The sequence below is a fragment of the Perca fluviatilis genome, chromosome 9 (genome assembly GCF_010015445.1).
Source record: "Perca fluviatilis chromosome 9, GENO_Pfluv_1.0, whole genome shotgun sequence".
Taxonomy (NCBI): Eukaryota; Metazoa; Chordata; class Actinopteri; order Perciformes; family Percidae; genus Perca; species Perca fluviatilis.
In genome coordinates, this window is record NC_053120.1 from 26784310 (window position 1) to 26806493 (window position 22184).

General features: G+C 39.1%; 4 protein-coding genes across 5 annotated transcripts; 1 reads left to right on the forward strand and 3 right to left on the reverse strand.

Moving 5' to 3' along the window:
• Positions 1-670: 670 nt before the first annotated feature.
• Positions 671-6663, reverse strand: hsd11b1la (hydroxysteroid (11-beta) dehydrogenase 1-like a). Its single transcript, XM_039810247.1, has 6 exons — positions 6452-6663; positions 4005-4135; positions 2887-3090; positions 2721-2814; positions 1634-1799; positions 671-1544 (listed from the first exon to the last, which is right to left on the reverse strand). Exons 1-6 carry the CDS (start codon positions 6534-6536, stop codon positions 1361-1363), a joined length of 864 nt encoding a protein of 287 aa, XP_039666181.1. The 5' UTR covers positions 6537-6663; the 3' UTR covers positions 671-1360.
• Positions 6664-7419: 756 nt separating this feature from the next.
• Positions 7420-11978, forward strand: micos13 (mitochondrial contact site and cristae organizing system subunit 13). Its single transcript, XM_039810192.1, has 5 exons — positions 7420-7452; positions 8352-8524; positions 8974-9130; positions 10300-10357; positions 10648-11978. Exons 1-5 carry the CDS (start codon positions 7420-7422, stop codon positions 10743-10745), a joined length of 519 nt encoding a protein of 172 aa, XP_039666126.1. The 3' UTR covers positions 10746-11978.
• A 1130-nt stretch (positions 11979-13108) lies between these two features.
• zmp:0000000521 (spindlin-1) lies at positions 13109-16985 on the reverse strand. 2 transcript variants are annotated; one of them, XM_039811321.1, is made up of 5 exons: positions 16827-16981; positions 16031-16072; positions 15494-15741; positions 15049-15282; positions 13109-13696 (listed from the first exon to the last, which is right to left on the reverse strand). In XM_039811321.1, the coding sequence occupies exons 2-5, from the start codon at positions 16048-16050 to the stop codon at positions 13491-13493; spliced, it is 708 nt and encodes a 235-aa protein (XP_039667255.1). In that variant the 5' UTR covers positions 16051-16072; positions 16827-16981; the 3' UTR covers positions 13109-13490. The 2 variants fall into 2 exon arrangements, with proteins under 2 accessions (XP_039667255.1, XP_039667254.1); XM_039811320.1 differs by having other exon boundaries at positions 13491-13696; positions 16031-16069; positions 16827-16985.
• A 1166-nt stretch (positions 16986-18151) lies between these two features.
• LOC120565492 (serine protease 57-like) lies at positions 18152-20690 on the reverse strand. Its single transcript, XM_039811319.1, has 5 exons — positions 20547-20690; positions 20293-20446; positions 19654-19783; positions 19246-19500; positions 18152-18637 (listed from the first exon to the last, which is right to left on the reverse strand). Exons 1-5 carry the CDS (start codon positions 20587-20589, stop codon positions 18485-18487), a joined length of 735 nt encoding a protein of 244 aa, XP_039667253.1. The 5' UTR covers positions 20590-20690; the 3' UTR covers positions 18152-18484.
• Positions 20691-22184: the final 1494 nt, after the last annotated feature.

The window sequence follows — 22184 nt, forward strand, 5'->3', positions numbered from 1 at the left end:
GGAGAGGAATCCAGGGGTGGAGAACAGTGAAGACAGGAAAAGGAACAGGGAGGGTGAGGATTGATATGGTGATGGAGGTTTGGAAAAAAAAATCTGATGATTCAATCTGTAAACACAGGGGACTCAATTATTTTTTCATCCAAAGAAGTCAGTATTTATGAGAAAAATGTTTCAAACCAACTTGCTACAATGCCATCAAATGCATGATAGTCTGCTATTAAGGATTTTCTTTACAGACAATGGACTCCAACCTAACTTCACTACTTTGGCACTACTGCCCCCATGTGGACATTTAAAGTACTATTCCTTTCAGGCTATGGTATGGAGTATTTACTTGATTCTTACAAATGTGAATTTTTTTATTTGGACCTCAATGAAACTGTTCATTGGGTGTCCTGGTGGCTGAGTGTTTAAGTGTTTAATACTCTGATCACAGCATCTCTGATCAATTTCTAGCCAGGAATCCTTTTGTTGCAAATCTCTTTTGGCACATTATGACTATTGGTGCCTTGGCTGGTGGCTGTGCTTTACAGATAAAAACTAACCCTTTTTAAATGTCTTTAATGTAGGCCAACATGAAACAAACCCACTCTACCGGTATAAGCTTTTTTCATTTTTCATTTTTATTACTGGACCTCTCCCAAAAGCAAAACAAAGAAAAGAAGACAACTTTTCTATTAATTAGTTTTTATTTTAACATATTGTAACCTGAACCATTTGGCTGTTCGGAACATTATTTTCTACCTGGAAAGTTTGGGACAGAACGTCTGGTTGTATTAGAATATTAAAGGTGCTCTATGCAACATTCAGAGTCTGGGCCGGGATTGATTGCCTGCAAACGGCTCTCACCTCTGACGTCACAAGCACACATGGAGGCGACTCTGCTACATGTGTACTTGGTGGTTGAGTCTAAATGGCGGCGGCTAACAGTGCTGCACGGTGTTAATGGCAATGGCGCTGTCCAGCCAATGTGGGTACGGATCGTGTTATCAGGGGTTACCGCTGTATGAGCACCGCCATATAAGCACTGCTCTCCTGTGCACGCCTGGCTAGTGGGCAGTGCAGCGCAGAGCAGCAGCGAACCAGTGGGACCTGAACACGAAGGGAGGGAGGATGGAGAGGGCCAACAGTTTCAAAGAGAAGGACTAACATGCACTCACATGGACCCTGAGCCGGCCCAGCTACCAACATTCACACACGGAGTGTGCCTTCATTCTCTGCTCAGGACGCCATCACTCCAATATATCTTTTACATAGCAAATAGTTGTTGGCTGCTATTTTAATGTTCTGAATGTCGTATAATGCACCTTTACGTCTAAATTTGTGTAATGGAATATATCAATTACAGAATTAATCTTTTTCATGGGTTGTAATTGTAGGAGTTCTGGATGACATAGTTTGTGATGGAAGGGAACCAGTCTTTGCTCACAGTCAAAATGTGGGTGAACCAAGGGTAGAAGAGCTCCAGCTGTCTCGTAGCTCCTGTTATGATGATGTTCAAGGCTGCATCTGTGGCAGGGTAGGCTGGTACACTTGTGACTCCACTAGGAGACAGAAAAATAAGCTCTTCAGTGAAGACAATGCCAAAAAATTACAGCCTATAATAAAAGTATCAGTGATCACTTGGACTAACCTGACTTTCTCCATAGCTGATTCAGTATCAATGAGCCCCAGTGTACATATAGAGATGGTCACATTGCTCTTCTTCATCGCCAGCTCATGCTGAAGGGCCCCGAAAAAACCATTCAAGGCAAATTTTGTTGAGGTATACGGTGCCACGAAGGGACTGGGCATTTTACCTGTGAAGCATCAATAACTATGAGTCGGGTTTCCAATACACATTTGTCAAACATGTAGATGTAAAACATAAGAAGGTACTCACAGATTGGATCTTAACTAGTGCATATGTACAAATTTGGATGTGGGATTCATCAGCATTTTAAAATTTCCTAAATGTTTATAAGTTAGGACAAAATTTCCTTGTGGCCGGGTCTACTTATAAACTCATCTAAGGAGCACAAATCCTGACTATTGTTTTTGACGTTTCCTAGATGATGAAACAGCAAATAAAACACACTAATCCATCAGAGTAAAAACAGAATGTAAAACATTTCCAAGAAATGTAGTATTTAAACATTTCTAATCATTTTTCAAAACAATCTCACTAGAATGTCCATTTAATAGCTGTTGCTGGAGATTTTGATCATGTGATGAACTTCGGCAGTGTTCAGTTGACTTTTTTCGGAGCACTTTGTGAATCATAAAAAACTCCCTAAAAGAAGAGGGGATTAGAACATCTACAATCTCATGACGGCTGATGAAGATCATGTGATGAGATCAAAAGCACCACAACAGCTGAATGGATGTTGAGGTGTAAAATGCTGGTCAAGAATAAACTTTGAAAGTCCACATGTTTTCGAAATGGTGTGGTCTAACCAAGTATGTTTTTGTCTTTTCAGTTTTCTTTTCTTTGGCAAGCACTTTGTTAAGAAAAAGTGCTATACAATATATATATACATAAATAAATATTATTATTATTATTATTATTATTATTATTATTATATATTACTATTAATCTAATAAAAACTATATTGTTAAAATGAATAGAAAAACTATACATTATTTGGAATTAATGGGTGAAAGTAATAATGTATGTAAAGGTTTATGTTTCATACAGTTTGCTTTCATCAACATGTATAAAAATTATGTGGCAAACTTACCTAAAAGCGATGAAACAACCACCAGTGATCCTTTGCTTTGTTCAAGGGAGGCCAAAGCTTTCCAAGCCATCTGAATGTAGCTGAAGAAATTGACCTTTGGAAAACACAGAGATCAGTGCATTCCCCTCATTTTATGTGCTGATTGACTATCAAAATGATGCACTACCTTCATCAGCCACTTGGTGTGCTCTACATCTCCCTCCCACATGCTGAAGGGGCTCGGTCCAATGTGATTCAGAACCAAGTAATCCAACCCTCCGAGTTTTTCCAGAGCAAAATCTACGACTTTGTCGGGATCTGACTCACTGGCCATGTCTGCTGCTATGTAGAGAGCTTTCTGGGCTCCCAAACTCAGGCACTTTTCTGCTACCTATAAGCAAAGATTGGAAAGAATAGAGCAAATGCAGTTGCAGAAATGAGTATAGAAAACACTTGTGGCTTAATGCAGGCACTTCATCTAACTGAAGAATGTGTGTTATTAAAGCTATAGTGCGCAACTATTTTATATAAATGAATGTCCGGTACATTCAAGCCATTGCCAAATGAATTGTTACAAAGCTATATAAGCCTATCAGCTCCACAAAACTCTCTCCATATTTCTCAGCATAGCTATGTTTACAAAAGGGTGTAGTCCGGCGGCATTCACGCGCAGAAGCTCAAGTGTTTTACGTTACCGCTGAGAAAGGACAACAGCAGCGCTCAGCTTTGGAGACATAACTATTACAATACATTAACCTCTTCTGAAGTCCATCATGTTTTTTAATCCTCCGTGTCCTCCTTGAGTGGACTGGGTAAGCGCTACTAGCAGCTGCGGGGGTGGTGTGCAATCACCGAAGGCTGTTATCATGTGCAGTGTTGTTGTCATTACTTAGAATTCCTCATGGGGGCAACAGACACTATACACACTACAGCTTTAACCCAGGGGTCTTCAATGTTTTTTAAGCCAAGGACCCCTTAACACAGAGAGATGGATCAGGGACACCCTACTACATATATTGTATAAATTAAAGATGATAAACTGTGCCTACAATAACGTGTGGGCGGCCTAAAGCCTTTAAACATAACTTTTGAGTGGATACAATACTAAGCTATTAAAATAAAATAAATTTGGCATGATTTTATAAATCATGTTTTAATGTTAAACAAACATTTTTTTCAATACCTTAGGTTTAACTGTATCAGTGGATGACTACCTTAGTGACTACCTTACCTATAGGCCAGTAAGCATTTATTGGTTTATACATGTATTGGTTTGTTCATTTTTATGTTGTTAAGTTCACTGACCTGCTGTAACACTTTCTCCCTCCTTGCTGTAATTACTATCTGGGCACCAAAGCGGGCGTAGTGATATGCCATTTGTTCACCAATACCCGTACTGGCCCCAGTCACCAACACCCTGGCACCTCTGAGAGATTCTGAAGGACACATGAAACACACAAAAACAAAGACATTCTCATATGTACTGTGAACACAGTTGATGGAAATTAATAAACATTTAAATTTGACTGTCACTGATACACTTTGGACATTTCGATAACAATACTGGTATTTTGCCTCGACAGGTATTTGTGCCAACTGGTAATTGATATAAACTTAAAGTGCTCATATTATGCTCATTTTCAGGTTCATAATTGTATTTAGAGGTTTTACCAGAATAGGTTTATGTGGATTCATTTTCAAAAAACACTATATTTTAGTTGTACTGCACAAATCCCACTGTGAGAAATCCCACTTCTGTTGCATCTTTGTTGGGAGTCGCACACTAGTCAGTTGTATGAGGGGGTGCCACGCTAGCAGCTAGGTGAGCATTATAACGTGTTACAAAGTGACGAGCGTTCATCACGGAAGTAAAGGCTGGACTACAATAGAACTGTTTGGAGCAGTTTGTGAACAGTGTTTTCTGTTGGAGTTGGAGTGGACTTTGGGCTTTTTCACTTTGTAAACCTATAACATGCACAAAAAGATATACAACACAATAAAGGAAAGGGGAAAAGCCAAAAAGCATAATATGAGAACTTTAATAATTGATTGATTTGATGACATTAAACTGTTATATCAGAGCAGAACACAATGATCCCCATTTTATTAAGAATCATTCAACACAAGGGTTTTTATCATAAAAAGATGAACTAATCAAAGTCCCATAAAGGTTCTTTCGGTTGAAAGGGCATTTAGAACCTTAACAACCTTGACTCATTGGACTCTGACACAGAGGTGGAACATATAGCCACAATCATCAGTCTCCTCTTTACAGTATATGAGGTAATAAAGTAGTCAGATATCCTGTTTATTTATTAACCTAATACTGTGCTTTTTATGTCCAGGAGGTAACTGCTACTTTTTTCCCCCAACCTCAACACTCCTTCATATGGAGGCATATCAGCACCTTTTATTATTTTTACTCCTGTTATTTCCACAGTTTGCACCTTTGTATGTCTAAAGATGCAGAGTGTATCTTAAACAAATCATTAGGTTTCATTCAGCATTTGTAAGATGCAGTCTTGTTAAATGTTAAAATATTATCTTCATTAGGGCCGTAGTTGTAGCTTTTCACAAGGTGACATTTGATGTTGTAATTGTTGAAAACTGTACACATTACCCCACTTTACTCAAACCATATCATTTCATTACTTGCGAAACCTCAACTTATACACTGCTTCCTCACAGCATGGATAAATGCTGCGTTCTCTTTCTGGTAAGGCCTCAGTCACAAGCGGAAAGCATGTCAGATTATCACCAATTACTCACTCAGTTTGTGCTTCCTTTCCTAAATTTCCCCAGGGGAGCTTTACACTTTCATCCTCATTATACATAGATATTTTGAGCAATGCAGAACAGTAAGCATACACAGCATCCCATCACTACAACAGTTACATGATGGGTTTACATGGTCCATATTAAAGTGTGTGGACCATGTGGTTGAGGCTGCGCTGTACTGCAGTGTGGGGCCTGTAGACCATGATGTGATGGGGCAGTACATAGAGATTGCTTATTGAAGCAACTACATTTGAATATTTTCAATAATGTTGTCAATGTAAAATGAAAAACTTAAATATGAAAACACACTTGCATGCTGCAGTATATTGCCTGGATCTAGGCTACTTGTTGTTTACGACCAGGCAATCTGATTGGTCGACTACACATTTAGAAAACGCTCAAATAAGCGCACCATGCATGCTTGTTGAATCAAAAACTTTTTGAAACAAACCACGCACAAACCACAGTGGAACACACAGACGCTCTCCAACATATATTTAAACCATTTACATAAAGTGATTCATTTGATTAAATTATTTAGTCTTATTATACAACACCCTGAGTTATTGGAAACATTTGGATCACATTAGCTGTGACTTGGTGGCAACAATAGCAACATGTTAAGTTCGTGGACATAGTAGCTATATGACCTATCCATGGAAAAAGCACCACGTATCTCCACTGTCAATACTACATCATTCACTCATATAACTCAAAAATACATGTCTGTAAGAGGTTTGCTAAAAATTAACCATTTATAAAAGTCTATTGATTGATTGATTGATTGATTTCTTCTTCAAAACTCTTCAGTAGATTGACTTCAAATCGCATATGGTAACAGCAAAACCTGTGTTCAGCTGAACAAAAATCCAATGCATTTTTCTGCAAACCTCAAAAGTTTTCATAAAAATGTTAAACGAAAGTGTCGTATTTCAACAACTAGTCTATCCACTTAGATCTTGCGTCTCACTTACCTGCATCAAAAGTGGGTGCAGTCCACTTGACAGCTAGGAAAGCAACACATATACTAGCTAATAGGATTTTTGTGAAAGTTCCCATTTTGTGAACTTGTTGGTAGTTAATTTTTAGCACTACGTGTTCCGGAGTGAGCCCAGACTTCCACAATTGCAGTTCCCACAACTGCCTTGCACGGAGAATATGAGCACACTAGGTCTACCATTTATGTAATCCCTAATCCCTCCTCCCTTTCTCTTGACGTGTAAATGGGGTGTGTTGTTCAGATAAGAAGAGCTTCATGGAACTTGAACCAGGCGTAACAGGCCAGGCCAGCTTTCTAATGTATGGGTGAGGGTTGGGACCATAGACTGTTAATATTTACAGTCCATGGTTGGGCGTTTGTTCTTCTTCTTTAGTTTTATTGGCGGGCTAAAAACCAACCTTTAAGGTGCATGCTGCTACCTACTGTACCGGGTTATGTAATAACACACATTAAAAACAACAAACATTGAGCAAAGTGCTTTACAAAGAGGTAAAATAAAACAAAGGAATTATCAAATGAAAACACAGGCATAAATAGTAGAATATGAGTATATTTGTAAAAGCAAACAATATATTGATACAATCATAACACAAACAGCATTGCACAGACACATAAAAACCAGAGTGTAGTCAGGCATGTCCTCACGATGATAATAACAGTAAGAGGCTTGGGAAAAGAGATGGTTCTTTAGATAGGTTTTAAAGGGTATGAATGAAGGCCGGATGTCTAATTGTTAGTGGCAAACTATTCCACAATTTAGGGCCAACAACTGAAAATGCTCAATCACCTTTGGGTGAAATAAAAATTGTGCAGAAACCCTGCTTTACTCCAAACTACTCCCTTGACCTCTGATTTGCTTAATGGGACTTGTAAATCCATAGTGTCTCTCTGTAGAGCTTGTTTTGCTAACCTGTCCCCCTCCTCATTTCCTTTGAGACCTACATGTGCCAGAACCCACATAATAAGTCTGTTGCAGTGAGTGGTTAGTTATCAATTACAGACAAAGTCATTGCTACATAAATAAGTTTTAATGAAGATAAGTTTGCCCCCTATGCCAACCCACTGAGGCACCTCATGATATGTATAACTTTATGACACTTTCCGACTATTTAATTAACATGATCAGACCATGATCTAACATGCATGTTAACTTAAATTAAAAAAATAATTTATAAGAAACTAGAAACATTCACCCTCTTCAATGCTCCTCCATACATCTGCAGATGTCAGGGAGAACTCGTTTTCTAGTGAGAACTATTGTATGCCAACTGTTTAACGTAATGCTTCCTTCCTTTAATGTGCAAGATATTACTTTGTCTTTTCCAAAACGGCCAATCCTAATCCTAATCTAAATTAATTTGTTTTATCTAAATCCTTTATTCAGTTGAATACACTCCCTCACACCCATTGATTCACTTTAACAGAAGAACCCTCCTTCCTCAACATATATCATAAGCTTTTACGCCAGGAAATAATGCTTTAATAATTTGTGCTGTGATCTAATTTTCTAAACAAATCAAAGGATCCAGAGTTTACCTTCTTTTCTTAAACCCACTTTAATAATTTGCTATTAGTCCTTTATCGTTCATTAACCAATAACCAAAAGTTTCCATAAATCCCCATTTTTAAGATGTCTCAAACATATCTATTGTCTCAATATTATGTAGCCTAGACATATTTGACCTTATCCTGGAGACCTGGCCTGATCTCAGACAGAAGTAACTAATTATATTTTTTGATCATCAAAAACACCTCCTTAAATTTGTTTTATTTGTTTTGTTTAACTCAAGGCGTTGAAATCGTGATAAAAGTTGCTATAAATTCAAAAAAGCAGAAGAACGAATCTGCGGCTCTTAATGCTTTCCTTTTGAAAGGGCAACTTTATTGACACAGCCCGTGTACGCAGAGATCAAACAGGGTTGTCCTTCAGCAGAGCTATCCAGATAGCGTTCACTCAAGCTTATTCTTGGCGTACTTGGAATAATAGTACGTTAAAGGAAACTAAACTGCAGTGGACCATGGCGGCAAGGATTTTGCCCGTAGTTAAGTTAGTATTTTCTTTATTTCACCCGTAATTTGCCTGACGTTATTGCTGCTGTAGGTGCTAATGTTAGCTGCTCGATTAGCCAGTTAGCTAACTGATGCTAAGTTAACTGTCAGTTGCCCGAGAGCTTTCCAGCTGTCATCTTCAACCACTGTGCACTGGTTGGATAGCAAGCTGACTCAATAACTCACTAGTAAAAATGGTTTGTATAGATTGGAGTTGGACGTTGGCCTAATTTACACCAAGTTTCTTTATTCGCTAACGCTAGCTAAAAGGTTAACTAGCCAACTGCTCCTTTTCTTGGCGTCAAAGGACAATCTTAATAAGCGGTGCACTGTAGTAAAAATAACATGCGACAAGCGTGGTTTCAGTCAGTGTGACGTGTTTTGACTGGATACGGAGGTGGGTAATCTTGGTTATTGCCTGACTGTCTTCTGTTCTTTCATTCTCAGACTGGCCACCAAGTTGACCATTGCAGGAGGAGCTCTCTACGTCGCCTGTGACTCTGGTCTGTTGGGAAGCAGTGAGCAAGGCTCTGAGGCCCTGGAGAAGGCCAAGGCTGCAATACCCCCCGCCATAGACGAATGGATGAAGTACTTTGGCCTGGAGGTACAGATAAGATGCATCGCTTATGCATAGTTCTGATCCAGGACGGCCTGGATACGGGCTAGTAGGCATGATAATGCAACACAAGGAAGGAAAATATGACAGGCAAACACATTAGTATCAAACTTTGTTTTAGAAATTGGCCTGCAGTAGACCCCTGACAAAGCTTTTGATGATTCATTCAGTAGATGAAAGAATGACACATATGTGGTGTGATATTTGTTATTTCAGTGTCCTGCCATCTCGTAGCCCATCCCTCATGGAATTGTAGGTTACCTTCACAAGACAGAAATAATGTATTTACAGAACAACCGTTAACAGCTTCCAGCTGTGCTGGCCAAAAATCAGCAACAACAATAGTAATCATCCAGCCCTTAGTGATACATAATTCTTCTCCTGAACTCCCATGGATTTATTAAATAAGTTGCCAAATTGAAGTTCTCTTTTTCAAACAACCATTTTCAGAGTGATTCATATCCATCAGCTCACTTACATCTTTTGTGTCAATAAACAAAGGATTATGTAATTTCCATTACAAATGACGGTGAAAAAACCAAAATGATACTCATTCTCTATTTCTTCCTGATCACACTGGACAGATTCCACTTTCTTCTTCTATAACAATGCACTTGCCTATTTCAGGCACAAAGAGGCAGTATACCAACTCTAATCAGAACACCGAGACCCTTTTTCATTTGGTAAATTATAAAGAACACAATTTTTTAGTAAAATATCATTTTACATTGAACAATAAGTACGGAGCTTTGGTTAACTCCAGATCTCATCTGCCCAGTTGTGTCTTTTCAGAAACGGCAGTAAACAGTAGACAACTTAATGTAACCTAAGTAGCCAATAGCTAAGTGTCTGTATATTCTTTCTACACAATGCCCCACTGAAATTGCATTATGTGTTTCATATTCCTAGTCCGTGTGTAATTCTGGAGAAATATGCCGACTTTTTAGTGAAGCACCCCTCCATCATTATTGCCACTGGTAGGCACTATTAAACCGCAGGATGTTGTAATGCTGCGAATGAAGAGTGATCAGCCAAAATGATATCTTTTCACATTTCACTCAATGTCTCTATTGGTTTTGAAGTGTTGAACATGGAATATAATGTGCATAACTACAAAGCATTTGGCTGCTTCAAACTAACGTCCCCTCCCTCATCAGGCTCAGCTTCCAACCATGCCTAAGGTTGAATTCTCCCCTGTTCAGGCGTGGAACTCTGGTAAGAACTGAATGAAAAGCTTGTTCCTTATTTAAAAAAAAAAAAATTTTTAAAGAGAGGGCACAACTTTGCTAATGTCATGAGTTTGTGTTTTGTGCCCAAATTTTAAATTGTGGTTGTGCACTTGTTAAATGCAGTGATAATGTTAGTGATTCACTGGGGCAATAATCAATGTCAGCGTCACTAGTATGACTCTGAGATGATTATCTTACCAGTGGTTAACACCTTAAATGCTTTGTGTACATTTCCAGTGCCTAAAACCAAACCATTTGATTTTTATTTCATTGCAGGGGTGCGGCAGACAATTTCAACTCTTTCAGAGGCTCCAACAAAAGCAACTGGATACACAAATCAGTGTTTGCAGTACCTGAAAGACCTCACCAAGTGAATAGGACCTCTCTGGACAACCTGACATTTATCAATCTTTTTGAGTTTTGCACTTGAGAAATGACATTACTTCTTTAAAAAGTTGTAGCCCCTCCCAAGAAAGAAGAAACGCCCAATATTAAAGAAAACAGCTAGACAAAAATTCAGCTGCAAGGAGTGCAGTCTCCTGAATGGCTAATGCGGTTCTCAAAATGATAGTGGCATTGGTTGGAAGTTGTACATAATGCTAGGAAGCAAAATGTCTTTTAAAAAAAGTTGTTCTTTCATTTTGTGTATACCACCTAATTTAATTTAGCTCAGTGCTGTCTAATACAATATTTCACTGCCCTTTGTTCTCAAACCCAAACAATGTTACGAAGAGAGTGTCTGTTGTGTGTGTATATATGCAGTTTCACCATTTGTGACTAAATAATACATCAATCTTAAAACACGTCCAGTCTTTAGTTTTGATTTATTGAGGCAGAGTACATACTACATTGTTGATCCTGGCAGTGTGTTCAAAGAAAAAGACCAAACAAATGTGCAAAAATCTTTATTACTCATGACAGAATAATAATGACACAAAATTGCCTGTTGATGCTGCTACAACTTCAGAACAGGAGGTTATTTAAAGCATGAAGAAGAGCACGCACAGTCATCTGTAACTCCACTCTACACAACACAAACACCACACAGCACCACTAGCGGTGATGTACAGTTTTTTTATTTATTTTTTATTTAAACAGTTTCCGTGGGTTAAAGAAACGGTAGCAATTCTGCCACACGTTGTCACTTCTCTGTCGAAGTATGGTTTGAATACCTCCGGACACACTGTTCAGATAATGCATGCAGAGTTTTGACAACTAAAAATAACGGTATATCTACCGATTTGACTAGTTTACTGAGGGATATACACGGAGTGACTTGAAGAAGACTGAGAGGGCCAAGACCAATTCGGCAACTAGTGACAAAGTTGGGATGAAACCAATACTGCAAGCATACATGTCATGTTTGCAAGACAAAGAGACAGTTATAAAGAATAGAACCAGAGTTAGTTACTTTCAACAAACTGGTTTGTCAGTTGATTATACCTTATGCTAGATATTCAGTTTATAATGAATGTAAATAAACGACCCTTTCACTAAAAGCTGGTGGTGTTTTGATGAGATATTCGTATAAATGAGAGGAACCACTACTGGCAACATTACAAGGCATTTTACACAAGTTGTACATATTAAATACTGTCATTTGAAAATGTATTGCAAAGCGTTTTTTTTTCTTCATGCGTATGATATAAAGCATGTATTCTGCCACATTTGCTCTTCAGGAAAAAGCATTTTGGGGGAAACTATATAGCGTACCATAAACATGTAAACTTTATACATTAAAGTGCTCCCCACAAGGTCAACAGTAAGCTTATACAACCAATGATGTGTGTATTGTTTAAAGAACATTTTTATACTGCATTAAGAGCAAAACCCAGCACTAATATTTAAACTAATGGTTGCAAAACTTTCCTCAAGCTGTCAGTGTCACCACTTCTGAATGAAAACCAAAAAAAGCAGCCTTTATACGCAAGGATTCCGTAAGAGCGTAGACAGTCGGAGAAACAGTATGTACAATATTGCAAAAGTGACAAGCCGGAAGGCACTTTATGATTTGTGTGGGATCAGATTTAAATAAGAATTTAGCAAACTGCATCTTCATCACCACTGCAAAGGATCTTAAACAATGCTAAATATGGTGCAAAGGTGCAGGAGTAGATTTCCGCATGAGCAGTATTCATTTAAGGCTTTTGTAAATATAAGGGCCCCCATTCAGGTGATTTTGCAATTCTGCTTTCATTCATTCCTTCCTTCCAGTACTAACACTGCATTTGATAATATATGGTTAGATAAATACAATACAAATTTATCTGCCCATGTAATGCAATACATGCATATGTTTCCTAGTAGGCTGCACAAAATTAATAAATAAACAATCAAAAATGTTATGAAAATCACAATATTGATTTGTGCAATATCCAAATCGCAGGGGGAGGGGGGCGTAATATTTGTTAAAGGCAAAAAATAAATTCAAAATACCATTCTGAGTTAAGTATTGTGGTGCTGCAGAGATTGAGTAGAGTGTTCTACAGACTTAAAAAAAAAAAAAAAAATCTTTGTTTGGTACAGATCCTTGCATAAATCACACAACGGTAATTTATTTTATATTTTTCAATGAAAATATGAATAATGATGCAAAAATGATCATTCCCTCCATTATTGTGAGTTGCAATATTTAAAATAATCACAATTAGATATTGTCCCCATATCGTGCAGCTCTACTTACTAGCTGTTTAGATGATCCAAAGAAAAGTGTCTTTAAAAGAACGTTTTGAGCAGCTTTTTTAGTCATACTGGGATTTAATTAAGATAATAACTTTAAGGACTGATCAACAAGTATATCAAGGACAACAATACAAATGCAGTAACAACTGCCCTTTGCCGCTGTTGGGCAGTGCAATCTTGGACTGTCCAAACTTAAAGTATAAAGTAAAGCAGCAAAAAAAAAATCTCCCATCTGCTCGAAATAGCCATGTATAGCGGTGCTACAGTTCTGCTGTGCATATGAAAAACAGATTGCACTTTCTTCTGAACAATAAAGCATATAACTATTCAACCCTGCATGGCTTTGGATAACCGATTATAACGATGAGTGGAACAGAAGCAGATGGAGGGGTGGAGGGGGCTGGAGAGAGGGAGATAAAGTGTCCACTACAGTATCTCTAGGTGGTTTTCACCAGGTCATAGACATGGATATGAAAGTCATCATCATATTTGATATAGTAGACAGAGGGCTTGGCTGGGACCTGGTAGATGACCAGGCCGGTTCTCTTCACACCCTTGTCAGTAACATACTCCACCTGTTTCCCCACCAGACTCTCCGTCTCTTCTCCGGGCTTCCTGTCTGCAGGCAACAGGTGTTTGTTTTCTGAGGAGTGAAACATTATAACATTACATTTCGGTTAAGACTGAGTTAGTTTGAAAGTTGCTTGCGTGTAACTCACCAAACAAAGTGGGTGTAACAAAAAGACAATATCTGGTTTGGTTTCTGTAAAGTAATGCATAAAACAGACTGATCTCATGAAGTGGCGTATGTATGACACGCCAATTCGTATGCCATTATTGGCGCGTTATCAAGACGCATACTCGCTTTTTAGCGTGTTTATCAACGGCGTTTGGCCTCCATTGACTTACATTACCTTGCGAATGCGTGTGAATTGACGCCGTAGCGAGTAGCATGAAAGGGCGAAAATCCGCTTAGGGAGGTTGGTCGGGGTGGAGGATGGGTAAAACGCAGGACTTTCACCCAGGTGAGCGGGGATCGTGTTCCGCGTGTGACGTTTCCTTTCCACGTTTGTTCTTTTCCTAAACCCAACCCAGTGTGACGTTTCCTAAACCCAACCGTAGCCTCACAATAACACGTAGGCTCGCGATAACACGCCGCGTGGCTTTAGAAAGTGGCGTGTATGTTTGTTGTATTTTTTTTCTCCAGTCCCATTTTCTCAATTTCACGATTACTTCAATATATTACAAAGCTAGGAATGAAAAAATATCTCCAGACTTGTCAAGGCTTTCCAGACAAGTGTAAGCAACCTGTATATCTTTTGTTTTTATCATGACAGACTCAAATAAACTATATGAGTTGTTACAGGCCTTAGTATCTTGCATAATGCATCAGTATTCTGATATTTCACTATCTGAATTACACTTGATTAGGTGTTACTGTGAATGTATATGTGTGTCAGGCAGCATCATTTGAATAGTATCATATTAGATGCAGCAATTTGTGCATGTTTAAACCAAGCCATTACTTCTGGAACAGCTCCAGAAACAGTTTTTTGGTGAAACCAGTGATTAGTCTAGAGTCTTGGCTCTAATTATTGAACACCGTGACGATAAATACCTAATGTCCCCAAGGAAACACCACCTGATTTAACTCTGAGTTCTTACTTCACTGTCATGACTGACATACGCGGTCAGGAGGGTCTGTGTGTCCATGGCTGCAAGAAGTGCTCACTTTTAAAATATGTTATCTTGCCGGTTTGCTACTTGGAGTCAACACCCCTGATTGTGATGACTACAGACTTCCAATGGCTGCTGGTGAACTCACATGGTATCCATTTCAAAAGATTTAAGATTTAACAGTCCTCCAGAGTGAAAAATCTAATTTACGTCACATAGCAGATCTTGATCTATAAAGCCTAAGGACACAATTATTAAAGACTTAATATAGCTTTGTGAAGTATCAATCTGTCTTTGTCCTACACAAATCACCAGTACCTGCTTCAGGCAGAATCCTGAGGTCTCCGTCAGCATAGTCGTCCCACAGCTGGTACATATAAAGCACGGGGTCCTTTTCATAAGTGATATAATACCAGTTGGTCATGATTGGAGCTCTAGAGAGGACCATGCCTCTCCACTCGTTCTTCTCTCCATCCTCCTTTTCAAACAGATGCTCCACAGCTTTGCCCACCAGCTCCTCCGCCCCTGGAGGCATCTTGATCTTGTTGTTTACTGTGGAGACACAGCCGCAACGGAAATACAATATCAAACTAAGAAAGATGACAAATCTGTAACTCAGCTGCTGCAAAAAGTGCATTTCACCTTCATTTATTTATCACATTTTATTATATGAAAAATGTTTGTCTTGGTTCACAACAGATTCTGAAACGTGAATTAATCAAACCAGCTAGCACTGATTAAAAAAAGAGGCCTTCTAACTCACCGACTTTTTCCGACAGGACCTGCAGGTTCGACACCCTGTCGTCCTTAAACAGCTCGATGCCATAGACGCAGTCAAAGCCGTCATACTTCACCATGAAGAGAGAAGGGTTCACACTAAGCCTGTCGAGTACTGTTCCCTTCCATTTGCTCTGGTTCCCCTTCTCGCGCCAGTTATGCTGAATGCGGACTCCCAGAATGCTGTTGGGATCTGGGGTCAGTGTGTCACTCAGCTCCCCGCTACTCCGCTTTCTGGTAAAACAGGATGAATTAGAAGATGTCTGCTGTTACCACCCTCAAAACTTATTTCACTATTTTGTATGCATCTGATTATTTCAATCAGAATGCAATATATCTTGTTTTACATTCATTCCAGGTGTAAATCTGATGTAAGATAGTTATTTTCAGAATTGTATACCTGGATTAATCACTTTGTTATACAGCGGTTTGTGACACTGTAGTTTTACTGTTACATTAGATTCTAAAACCACCATTAATGGCATCATGTGATGGTATGAACAGTAGCTTTGTTTCTACATACCTGCCCCTTTTCTTGGACATGCCTCCAGAAAGTCAAAGGCTACTGATTAAGAGAAAGACAGGTCAAAGTTCAGTTATTATGTGAGTGAGTTCTGAGCTGCCAAACTTTACATGTACTGTACTAACTACAGCATGAGGAAGGCCTCTGCTTCAGCTGAGAGGCTGGCCTGTCTGAAGAGACCTGTGACAGGCTGCTCAGCACAGACTGACAACTCCAACAGCCAATAGATTAGCATGATGGAATAACTTCCTGGGTATTTGCTTTAACGTTAACTACACAGCCATGGAGGTCACTGTTTGTAATGCACATGTCTACATGTCTACAGAGGCGAGACGGTGTAGTTTGTCGTATTTATTGCACAAGTCTCGCCTCAGTTAAGGATTAAAAAGCTAATAAAAAAATCTGGCGGACACAACTTCAAGAGAATACGTCAGCCATTTCACTGTATCTGAAGAATTACAGTGTGTAACGTTAGCCGGTTACATTTCAGTGCAAATAACTTTGACATTAGCAACATACATATGTACAATTTGATGAGGCGAGCTCGATACACTAAGCTATAAGTCATGCCGTATACCACCTGTCCTGGACTAAATCCAACACACCTACACCTCACACTGTAGGTTATCAATAACGCTCGTCTGTCCTAGCTCTACCTCAATGCAGATGTTACTGTAGGATAAGTGGAGGCGGCTAGCTACATCGGCTCTTTGGTGTCCCTGACGGCAGGTAACGAACACCAGCAACAACTGGGTGTTAACAGCCTTATTCTACCCGCGAAACATGTCTTCATTACCTTTAAGCAGATTTCATATCAGTATTGTTCAGTTCGTCTGGCAGAAAAATGCTGCCACACACCAACCCGCCTATGTAAATCTCGCGATTCACGAAACCTGTGGAAAATGGGAGATGCAGTGACGAGACTCTACTTCCCAGCGAGCCTACGGTTACCAGACCAGATATAAGGACATGAACACGCGCGCAATGAACACTGGGAATTTGTGTTTTAATGACAATGACATGAACTTTTAACGACCGGAGTTAACCTACACACAGGTGTTCTGGAGACAGTGGGAGACAGTGGTGCATGCTGCGTTCGAGTGTTTTAGGAAATAGTGTAATTACGGTATAAGTGCGCATGATTAATGGGAAAAAGTCATAGAAAAAGTACACAACACAACCGACAACAGCAGGCAAAGATCTCGGGATTTTCTGTGACGCGAGAGTAGCCTACAATTTGACTTAAAGGGGCAGACAGCGTATAAAATATGTTATAGTTATAAAGCAACATCAGCATCACATGTTATTATTATTATTAAAGTAATTATGTTTCCAAGTCACTCTTTCCCTAATATTTAAATGTTAGGCCTATGGCAACATTTTGCATCTTAAGTTTCATAAACTCAGCTAACACAACACTAAAATGCTAGATGGACATTTTAACTTTTACTGCAGCATAGGAAATTACATGTGATCTCTGAAATAAATTGAAATCCACGCCTTTCCATCTTAGTGAAATATTAGGTCAAATTCCAACCTAAAACATTAGGATGCACAAACTATTTGCATTTTTCCAATCTGCAAGTACAGTTGCAAATAGATTTTGAAATATTAACTGAATGCAAATCAGTACCAGGATCATCATAAATCTAAAGGACCATTGGACAGCTCGCCTAGCATTCAGGGTTAGTGAATATGGGCAAATATTTGGGAATATCAGATGGGCATGTGCCACCTGCCTTTACAGCAAGGTATTCATATAGGTATTCACACTCCACTTCTGGGAGTGTTCAGGTGCCGCAGGAATTTCCGCCCTATGCATGTCTTTTCGGTCTGTATACTTCTGCTTCCTCTGTGCTGGAATTTTAAGCTCCGGTTTTATGAGGACTATGGTAAACTGCTCCTCAGATCTCTGCAGGGTAAATCCAGACAGCTAGCTAGACTATCTGTCCAATCTGAGTTTTCTCTCCCATGACTAAAACAACTTTTGAACGTAGACGTTCCACCAAAACAAGTTCCTTCCTGGGGATATTATGCATCGTCTCTGTGCGGAGCTTATCACTGCCCATGATGACTGTGATTGGTTTAAAGAAATGCCAATAAACCAGAGCAGACTTGTAGTTCAACTGAATGCCAACTGTTTGACCCATTGTTTAATACAATCAAAAGTGAGTGAGTGCATGGGAATTTGCCTTACTTTTTCATTTCATTATTACATTCAACTCAGTGTACTTTGTAAGTTGTGTCTGACCTATTCCAATGCATACTGTATAACGAAAACAAAAGATGACAAGTGGTGGTGACAAAAATAATTTATCACCTCATCTGAACAAACACAGCATAAGCAGATATTAAACAACATTACACCACATGTTTGAATATCACAAAGAGCCTTGTCTTGAAAATTACATCCTGATCAAGCATATTGACACATTACCATTTCATCTAATTTGCCTAATTGTTGTTCAGCACGCTTGTAATCCATTCTCTGAAGGATGATATGCGTGTGTAGACATCAGGGGTCCTGGGGTTTCCGCATAGCTGGCCGGAGAAGGAGACGACGCCTGCAGCAGCTCCATCACACACCAACGGACCACCTGAATCCCCCTTTAACAGAAAAGATCAGACACTTAACAGAGGGTGTACTTTGTCTTCGCTGAGGTCTAAGCCATTTCACCCCATCTTTGGTTAGCCTGGTCTCCTTGTGTAATAATGCTTGTATAACCTCGACCCTGTTTTGCACAATCAAGTCATAGACAGCATTTCTTTCAGGAGAACCTGCACTATCAGGATATGTATGCTGCAGGGATAACACATAAATGTATAAATTGTTAAATGACTCTAAAGACAAAAGAAAAGACTAAACGGAAATGAAATCTCACAGAAATGTATTGAAATCACACAGAGAACAATAATATATTCTCTCAAGTCTTGGCAATAAGGGGGAACAAAACAAACAAACTCTGTAACTAACAAAAATATAAAACTATTTAGGTTTTTTTCTTGAAGTGCTCAGTATTAGTTGCTTACTGCACACCTAAAATTACGGTGGCATCATTTTGCAACAGGAAAAAAAAAGATCTTTCCATTGACAAAATAATCTCAGGTTTTTAAGAAGATGTTTAGTGTCTCTCCAACATTATACACACTAAAGACAACTCCTTCAAAGGTTAGTATGAGTGCCTGATCCATGTCTTGCCAGTGTATTCTCTTACCGAGCAGAAGCCTTGAGAGCTGCGGGCCCCAACACCACAAACCATAGTCCTGGTGATGGGAACCATTCCCCATCTCCTGCGACATGTTTGCTGTGGCAGGGTGGTTACGTTGACTTCCTGAAGCCTGATTGCTAAGGTGCCGTTATCAGCTACATCCCCCCAGCCAGCTGTGATGCACCGACTAGCTGTATTCAGCCTGCTTGTTTTCAGAGGAATCAGCTGCACTGCTTCAGTCAGTTGGGCGCTACGGTCGAGCTGAGACAAGCAGATTAATGGAAGAAAAATACAGAAAAATGTTAGCTGTGTTAGATTTGTGTAATCGTAACATCACATTTCGTTGTAATGAAATGTAATGAAGAGAATTCTTCTTAAAATCTGACAGTGTAGTAAGCAACAATCCACCCTTACCTTCAGGAGCATGATATCATTTTCATGTCCATCATAGTCGGGATGTGGAATGGATCTGATTGAACTGAACTCCTGCTTTGTAGGCTCATTAGCGGTCAGGGAATCAGCTCCAAGTACTACTGTGTATGGTCTAGAAATCACAATTGAATGATGACTGGACGTCAGATAAGATTTTAAGGCTGCTAACAATCTCCCTTGACAATTTTCCACATTGGTCGCTGTGTCTGTATAGAGAAAACATTCTGAGCACTTTCAAAACATAATTTAATAAGTTTTTCCTATTTCCTATCTACAAATCAGTGCTTTCCATTCATTTCTGTACAGTGCAACAATCACCTTGCAGAGACTTGTACGGTACTTCACCATAGTGAACATTTTACTGCCTTCATTTTTTGTCAAAGAGAGCATCCCTGGACCCTGACTGTACCAAGAAAAAAAGTTTTTAAAATTGTTCTGCTTGTGACTTTAGTTTGACAAAGAAATAAATAAAAAAATGCAATGTTTACTGTGATGCATTGGCAAATTTGGCAAACTGGAAACCTCCCTGCACGTTGATTTTCATACCGAACTGACATGTAATGAAACAAGCGGCAGCAATGAAAATAGGAAAAGGATATTGGTTCGTTTTTGAATTCTTACATGGGTATCTGACAATGTGCTGCTGTGAGCACAAAGTCCTGTCTCACCAGGACTCCCCCACAGTTGTGGCCTCCTTGGACCTGCAGCGAGGCCATGTACGGGCGTGATTGGGGGACAGAATCTCTGCCTCCGACAATATGAGTGCCATCGGCTCCTGAAGCACAAAACCACCGTCATTATTTGCTAATGTTCATCCAAGTTATTTTTCGGTTTGTAGTAAATGCAGATGTATATGTCTTGTATAGATAGCTTACCATTTAGGACAAAGAACAGCAGTAGTATGTAGCTTGTTGCCATGGCCTCTGGTCAAATCCTCACCCTCAACGTACGGTTTTATAAATCTTAGAGAAGATAGGTCTTGCTTATTTTGTGGTCTTTGTTGCTTCAGTGTGTTTGCCAACATGCTGTTGAGCTTTCTGAGAAGTTGTTGGTGGGGTAACAAGAAGATGTGGTTTCAGATTTTCAAAACAGGGTTTCATTATTGATGCAAGAAACCGTTGCTGTTGTAACGGCTATACTGAGGCCCAAAATGCTCTGAGGGCTCAAACTGCCATGTGTGTCTCACACACAAATCATGTCTAATGATCGACCCAAAGTTAGACATGTAGCAAAGGTAAACGTTTTTTGACAAATGGTAGTTAAAGTCTGCATTGTCTAAAAAACACCAAGTTGCCATTATTGTGTGTATGTGGGGGGGTTGTTGTAAGGTTGTGCTTAGATAAAAATCTTGCAAAATTAGTTATTTCCCCTTTTCATCAGTTTACATCACGTTTGTGTCAAAAAAAAGAGTCCTCTTATGAAAGAATGTGGTTTTGTCTAATGCAGACAGAATAATTCTGCTCTAACATGCAACTGAGTTTCTCAGCTGTGTGGGATTGAATAAATAATTTTCCAAATACACCGGTAAAACTGTATTAAATGTTTAAGCAAGTCTTTGCCATTTTTAGATTTTAATAACACTGAAGTTTAATGAACAATAGACAAAGACCATTTGCATCGTTTTATTCAGAATTTTACCGCAGGAAACAAAATAATACAGGATTTAAAATTAGGTTTTGTTTTTACACGGAATGGCTGTCTTTAGTCAACTTTATTCAGAGGAATGTAAGAAGGAGATAACACATACGCAACACTAAGGCTCTTTAGTGGGGATGTACTTGACACACAGCCCACATTGCTTTAAATTGTGACAAACTAGTTGAACCACAGTAACCACAGTTTCCATCCTAAGATGTGAGTGTCGATGTTCACCAAAGACACCAAACTCCAACATGTCTTATCATATAATGTGGCTCATATCATTCTAAATTTTTTTTAATATTACTGGTTTTATACCATTTACAACTTTTCCTTTTGCCTGAATAAACACAATGCAAGATCTGTGTTTTCACATGTCTTTGAGTGAAGTGTCATGAAAATGAATCTCGTGCACTGGGGAGGATACTTCAGACCAGAGACGTATGCACACAGTGGCTGAAGTGGCTGACTTTGACCTTTTTTTCAGCTGAAATGGCCTCTGGATAAAATAAATACATTATAACTGGTACAATACCATTTACAACTTTCCCTTTTGTCTGAAAGAACACAATGCAGTGTCTTCTTCTTAACTGATTCTCATTAATCATTACCCGTCAGCTGAGGTGGCATAGATTTATTCTAAGGAGACATTGAGCTATATAATAAGTTAAATCATAGATAAAAATATATTTAGGCGTGCCGGCAACATTCGTGACTGATTGGTTCATTCAGACATGTCGAACCCATCTCCGACCACTTGGCTTTCCAACCCACCTCTGGGTTTCTATAAATGTGGGAACTGCGTGCAATGCTTTAACTAGACCAATGCGAAGGAATTTTCACATCCCCGCACTGGCAAGAAATACTCCATCTCT